At 35.7% G+C, this 7917-nt stretch overlaps 1 protein-coding gene across 1 annotated transcript; it reads right to left on the reverse strand.

Moving 5' to 3' along the window:
* Window positions 1–2134: 2134 nt before the first annotated feature.
* LOC100375457 (membrane protein BRI3-like) lies at window positions 2135–6252 on the reverse strand. The gene is made up of 2 exons (XM_002731062.4): window positions 5908–6252; window positions 2135–2560 (listed from the first exon to the last, which is right to left on the reverse strand). Exons 1-2 carry the CDS (start codon window positions 5975–5977, stop codon window positions 2268–2270), a joined length of 363 nt encoding a protein of 120 aa, XP_002731108.1. The 5' UTR covers window positions 5978–6252; the 3' UTR covers window positions 2135–2267.
* Window positions 6253–7917: the final 1665 nt, after the last annotated feature.

Below are 7917 nucleotides of genomic sequence, written 5' to 3' on the forward strand. Positions count from 1 at the left end.
ATATGTCCAGTTTGGGTCAGTATAGCTCAAAAAATACTGTAATAATCATTTTTTATTTTTTACCATGTTACTTGAAATGGTTTTTTGCTGACAATACAAATTAATCTTTAATTTTAGGCTTTTCAAATTTACAAGATGCTGCTGGAACACATACAAACCTGTGTGAAGAACAATGTGTGAGAAAGCACATTTTTGGTGTGAACCATACAAGAAATGAAACATTTTAATTCCCATCATTCCTGCTATTTATAGAAATATAATAATAAAATATGCCAGCAAGACGAAGCTTGATTATTTATATAATAATGTAAATGGCTTTGAATATAACTGTAACCTCAACATTTAAAAGCATAATTACATAATCTAATCCACTAACAGACTCTGTAAAACTATTCGCAAAGTGTGAACAATTATACGAGTATTAAAAAAATGTGCTGTGATCAGCACAAAATACATATTGAACCCTGAATCCACTGACTGAGTCAGTATAATTTTGAAAAAATTATGTACTCTATACTACATACATATGAAGTAGTGAGCCACACACACACACGAATAGTTTTTGTTGGCAGCTGAATGCACAATATATTGATATAAAAAAACATGACCTCCTGATATATTAATTTTAACGCATTTATATGAATTCAAAAATAGGCTTTATTTTTACACTGAATTCTAATTTCCTGAATTTATGAGACCAACCTCATTTTGAGCTAAACAATCTATTATAAAGATGATTGCTCAATAATTTTTTATTGTGATTTAGTCACTAAAATCAGAATACCAAAATGCTAGCTTGACACAACAAACTCATCATTTTTAAAATGTCACATTTCAAACTGAAACAATATTGTTCTATTGGTCGATATCAAAACATTTTTGAATAACATGCGCACTGCACTTATCGATTTGCTGATTGGATTCAACTGCCATTAAAATTTATAATTATATATTAAAATGAAGGAAATAGGTTTACTGTGTTAGTACAAGAATTTATCATCAAAGTTAAACGCTGGAAAGCTACCATGTGATTACAGAGTATATGCAATCATCATTGTCTTATAAAAAATATCTAGGAAATGAAAATTGCCAGGAGTTAGTGAAGAAGCAATGGCATTAAAGGTTAGGTGATTTTACACATGCTGAAATGAGACAATATGCAAATTAACTAGGCCCCAAAACTAATCATGTCTGCGTATCACCCCAAGGTAGATACATAATAAATTTGATTAAAATCTGGGAAGGTGTTTTTGCTCACACAGGCTGAATTGAGATAATTAAATATGTAAATAGGCTACTTAATATGCATGGAAATGGCCCCAAAACTAAACATGTCTGTGCATTATCCAAAGGTATCTATGTACTAAATTAGATCAAGATCTGCTCTGAATTTGTTGAGATTTTGCATACACATACACACATACATACCAAACTCAATACCAACCGGTACATTGTTTGCTAAAATTGAGACTGACTGATAGATTATTGTTAGATTACAGAACACTAACTCGATCCTATAAATTAACTGCATAATAAATATATATTTATTTTCACCCGACACCTATTATTGAATTCAATTTAAATACTAGGCTGAATAATAACAATACTGATGAATACCAAAATATAAGCCAAATCATAGCCAAACCATTTTCTGTTTAATTAAGTATAGAAATTGTCAACAAGCTTAGTTGATTTGAGGCAAGGTCACTATGGTACAACTATGGTTGTCTACAATATAACACAACTGGTAAGTCATAGCATGTTTATAAATTCCTTAGCAAAGTTAGAAAGCAATTTCGTTTGCAGTTCTTCACCACCACCCCAGTAGTCAGTTCATATACATGCATACATATCTATGATCGTGTACACATACTGCCTTCTCAAAACTTGAACACAGATGGCTACGATTTTCTAACAGACTACAAGACTGAGCATCATGCGAACGTTTCGCATCCTGCAATTACAATGTCAGAATTCAAGCTGCCGAAAATTACAATATCTACTTTTTTTTCATCTTTTATGCCGTTTTTTGAAAACAAATACAAACATGTTCAAAAAAAAAAGTAATAGCCTCTGTCGTATCCTATAGAAGAAATGTTGCATCTGTATAAAGATAGTCCTTTAAAAAGGCACTCAAAATAGTTAGCAAGGTATTGAGAAAACAATACAATTCTTCATCATTTAGATTTAAAATTGGTTCCAAATATCATGAGATGCAAGATAAAGTCATTTTGAAATGAGAATTGTTATCGTTACTTCCTGCTGTATTAACCAAACACAGCACCACAGTTAGGACATCTTCTTTGTCGCATTGCAAGACAGCAGAGGATACCAATTGGGAAAAATATTATTGCGCAGCAGACGCCCAAACATGTGAAGTCATCTTCTAAGACACCTACTCTGCAAGCAGGGCATCCACCCACCACTACAACCCTGGTTGCCTGGGGCACAGGTTGTACTGTCACTGTGGTTTGTGAATATGATGTTGGTGGATGTTGAACTGGATGATAACCTGGTGGAGCACCTCCTGGATATGTAGGTGGGGCACCAGCTTGATACCCTGTTTCAAAAAAAGATAAAAAATTAATTGTGTACTACTGTAAATGCAGTGTACATTAGGTTTTAATCAACAGACTGTGTACTAAACTACTTTGACTCCCAATCTACAATCAAAGAAAGCTCAAGAAAGAACTCCCTGTGCTGAAAATATTGGAGATCTACTAAAAATTCAATTAAAATTTAAGATTAGCATTTCATACAAGAAGCTTGGCAACTCATATTTGTCTGCTATACAACAAATACATTTTAATTTACATCTGCGGTTTGCAGTCTAATTAATTATATTAATTTTTTTGAAATATCAGAAAAGGGCTAATAATAATTAGATAATTAATATGCATGTTTTTCAACATTAAACTAACCATGTCTATGGACTACCCCGATAAACCAAATGAACTGTTATGCAAATGAAGCAAGTATTATGCATAGACTTAGGTATGTGTATTGTTCCAGGGTGCAAATGTACCAAGTTTCATTATAATGTGATGATTAATCCTAAAACAATTGGTGGCTAGCTGAAAAGTAAATTAGGTAATTATTATGGATGCATATAGACCAAAACTAATTCACATTGTGTTAGAGTATATAAGTACCAAGCATCTATGTATAAATTTCATTAAAATGTGATTGTGTAAATTAAGTTGATAATGTGATCTGATTTTAATACTGAATACTATATACTATGTGTTTTAATTTCATCGAAAATTGACTAATCACTAAACAAATTATGTAATTAATATGCATGGATTTTTACCCCAAACCAATTGAATCTGTGCATTAGACTAGAGCATCTATGTGCCAAGTTTCTTTAAAATCTAACGAGTGGTTCTTTAGATATCAGTGGAACAGTCATTGAACAGCTAAAAATTAGCGAATTATCATGCAAATTAGGTTATTATATGCACAGAGTTCTGATCAAATTTGTGCATTAGCCCAGAGCACCTATGCATCAAGTTTCATCCACAACCAACATAGTTCTTGAGATATCAGTGGAACGAACGGACAGACAGACACACACACACACACTAATCGCACACACACAAGTCAAAAATGGTTGCCAGTCTCCTAATTTTGAAACAAGTTTATACCAAAACACCCACGATGTAGAACATTCACACCAATTTTGTCTAATGTTTCAGACTAGGCGCTCTTTTCTTTTCATAAATGACTGCCAGTTTTCAAAGTCTGATTAACTACCTATGACCAATCACATCTTATTTTACTGTTACTAAGGCCTACTCTAATTTGTTGACAAATCTTGTATGATGAGAGGTGGCTGAATGCTCAAGATAAGACTTAGTTTTGAGATGATGCACACCGGAGAACAGAATTAAAATCAGCCAAAGCATCTCCATACATAAGATTTTGATCTGATCAATATGATATGACCAGTATTCACCTATTTACTGTATGATGTGTATGGAAACAACTCCTTTACAATACTGTAAAAACAGCTTTAATTTTTAGAAGGAATAAATTTTCACAAAATATTTTTTTTTATTAGAAATGGTAAAAAAACAAAAGACATTCCATGGCAATCACCTTTGCTTTGTGTGTTGAAACACATGTGCCAGTCAATATGACAATCCCATTATTTTACAATAGTGAATGTCAAGATGATGACTTTGTCTTTACCTACAGGGGGACCTTGAGATAAAACCTAGAAGGCGTCTGTCGGAACACTTGCCAATAACAAATATGCATTGTCTATGATTCTTTCGTTATGTGTCAGGTGCCTTATCTAAAAAATAACATCTTTATTCAAGGGGTGGATACATTTATCAGTTGATAACAATCTGATAACGGGCAGTTTCATTCATCAAGCAATTTTGTGAAGAAGTGGTTAGAGTTCATCTCATGTTGTTTTGCTCCTGTCCTTGCAAAATGGTAGTCAGTGTACCGCGTGTCTTTTCCTAGTATAATGGAATTGTTGATCATTTGTTTTTCACAATCAATTCACAATACTAATGCAAGTCTGTGAAAAATATTGTTCAGCATTTTGCCCCAGATTGTTGTTGTATTCTATTGTCCTTGCATATTCAACAAGTGTGCATTACATGCTTTCTATGGATTTTGAATACAATCAACCTTCCTGAGCCTGGTGTTCTGTAATGCCATTGGTCAGGAATAAATTTGAATAAAATATGGTGTCTGTATTTTCAGTGTGTCCTCTAAGCCAATATGACGCGCCACTGACATACATGGATTTGCTGTGATGCAACTAGTGTTAATTAAAGGGTGGTAGTTGTCGCTCCACACATGCGCGAGATATATGGGTCTCATATAAACAAAGATGGTGATTGTGGCTGATGCGCAGATCAACGAGTACAAACTAAGACGTTACCAAGCTTTAATTAGTTGCACCGAGGTCGACCTCATACTTGTGATTTCCAATAGGACAGCGCTTGGGATTGTGGAAAAATCTATGTTTATCAACACAAATGTCACACATGCGCAGCACAACGACCACCGCCTTTTAAACTGAGCATCACTGACACATAAAAAAAAAAACATGCATTGATACAGTGATCTTGGAAAACATCATACTATACTTACAGTATTTGTTACTTTGTAAAATGAAATTAATATTTTATAATCAAAATAAGTGTATAAACAAAGAAAATCAGGCCACAACATTTGGTTTGTTCCTCAAGTCAGTTATATACATACAACTTTATTTTTTCTAAACCGATCTCCCAGTCAATAAGCTGACTCAACTTGATTTCATTTTGACTCAGGATCCCTACAAAATCAGTCTTGTTTAGAGGACACTTTATATCATCGTACTTTTTGATATTAAGGTTGCAAGCTTAACCTTACAAGTATCTTAAAAATCTTTGCTACGGTACTATCTATCTTGGTCTATACATAGCTGTAGTTTTGCTATATGGTATTTAACCATTTGAGTCTTGTGCCGGGAACCTGTACAACTAGTTGTAACAGGAACTGGTATAAAACACGATTCAGCCAAAAATACCTATTTTAAGTATCAATTTCCCACAATCAGCAAGGCACTTTTTATCAAAAATCTTCAAATCTTCAAATTAATCTCATTATTATGCATTTACAGTGTTTTATATTCAAATAAATCTTCCAGTAAATTGTTTAGGTGTGAACAAATTAGGTTAAGTTATGTTCAGATATGTTTAAAATGTTCAGATCGACCCAAGCAATATTATGTCATGCAATCGAAACTAAAACGTCTGAATTATGCGTTCTAATAAAATATCGGCTTAAGTTGAAGGAGTAGAAAGCCCGGAAAAATCGAAAGTCAACCAAAAATTGGTAGACGTGCTGAGTGGCTCGACACATAATTGTACATCAATCATGACAGAGAATGTAACTTACCATCATAGGCGCCCGGTGGTGGATTCGGTCCCGCCGTGTACGCTGGCGGTTTGTCTGTATAGTGAGCCATGCCAATGAAAGTTGACTGAGAATCAGTTTAGAGTAACTAACACCGAACGACACAATCAGTGACACTGTCAACACGAAACTTTTCACAAGTCGTGTTTTGTTGAGCTAGCTCCAAAATGTCAGTTGTACAAATTCTATGAAGACCGTTGCCCGGTTACAGTGTCTAATACCGTGTCTGGCAATACAGAAGCTTAATAAAATGGTAATATTCAGAACATCACATGCCTTAATACAATATCAGCGATTTACAGCAGGAAATAAAATGCTGGTTCTTTTCTATGACGTCATGGGGTCATGCGACTCGGAGTCATGTGACTTTGGGGTGATCTCCCATGACTCTTAGCGAATCGTACGCCATATGATATGGCGTACACATTCTCCTTCCCAGAGTTCCTTGCGGTTAAACCACGTGTGGTTCCCGTAGTCACTTGAGAAAAATAAACCAGCGAAACCAGTGTGATATCAGATGGCATTGGAACTTGCTCTATTATTTGCTAGCTGGTCCCGGAGCTTGCTGGTGCATTTTCCCCTAAATTCGTTATTTCTCAACGTAAAACTTATTTATTTCTCAGACAAGTAATATATTGGCGATCCGCTCCGCTAGGATTGCCCTTATAAACACTTTTGTTGGCGATCCGCTCCGCTAGGATTGCCCTTATAATCACTTTTGTCGTTTTGTGTGTGTGTGTGTCTGTGTGTGTACATTTCCAGTGTTTTCACGTATGATTTCTTCTGTGATTTTTTTGGCTTGGCCGATTTCTTTCAAACTTGGCAGGTAGGTCACACCTCCACCTAGCCGTGGTTTCGCGGCGTTTTGGGTCCGGGAAGATATTTTGCTTCGTCTGTCAGTTATATATACATCGTCGGTATACAGTCGGACCCTAACGCCGCGGGTCCAACTGTGGAGCAAAATGGTAAAAATGGCAAATGACACTACCGACCTATATAACTGGTCGGAAAACAACAAAAATATACAGATTTCCCTCAAGTAAAATACCTCCACGGGTAAACTAAATCATAATGTTCCCTCGACAGAAATCTGGGTTCGTTATTTCTTCGTTGTAGTTTATTTTTCAACCATTTCTCACGATTTCTGCAACCTCAGTTAGCGACAACGCCGCCATCTTGAAAACTACGAGAGTAAAGCCAAGTCTCGCAAAACGATCACGTGACTTCAAGATATCAACAAATCCACGTGTTTCTCTGGTTACGAAGACGAATACGGCGCTTAGAGCCAGGAAAGGATTTAAATAACAATGAAAAAAGTAGTTACACTGAAAATATATTAATAACATTTGGCACAAACTGTTGCCTGTATGCAGCAGAGTTTGATTCGAGACTCCATTAGCACGCTACTAACGGCAATAAATCAGTCGATACTAGTTCGCTGGTTCCCAGCGCCCATTGAGTACGGCAAGCAGGGATGCCGTAGACTGGCTGTCACACGCAACGTAATATTACCGTAATTGGTATAGTACAGGTGTGATGGTTCAAATACCAAAATGGCAACAGTAACATAAAGACTTCCCTGGCGGCGATGATAACATACGAACACGGAGTCAACAGATGAGGTTTCAACTGGTACTGGTATTATTATACTCTGCAAACATCAAGTACAATAACTCGGTAAAACTCCAAACCTCCAATAACTAGATACTTAAACTCCAACACAATTCAACGAGATCTCCGATCTGATCTCACTGCTGAACAACTCCCCCATATATACCCACACTGTCTATAAATAGACCATTACATCAGCATACATAATGAGTCTGGAACTTACTACAAATTTCTAGAATGTTCCATTACCTATTCAACCAGTTTCTAAAAATTCCACCCAGACACAGTACGGTTCTAGAACATTCTCAGTCACACGGAAGTGGTAAACAAGTCGTATGCGACACTGGTCCAGCCGTTATAATCGTTTTAATCTTGGTCCGA

This window comes from Saccoglossus kowalevskii, chromosome 8 (assembly GCF_978046115.1).
Source record: "Saccoglossus kowalevskii chromosome 8, keSacKowa6.1, whole genome shotgun sequence".
Taxonomy (NCBI): Eukaryota; Metazoa; Hemichordata; class Enteropneusta; family Harrimaniidae; genus Saccoglossus; species Saccoglossus kowalevskii.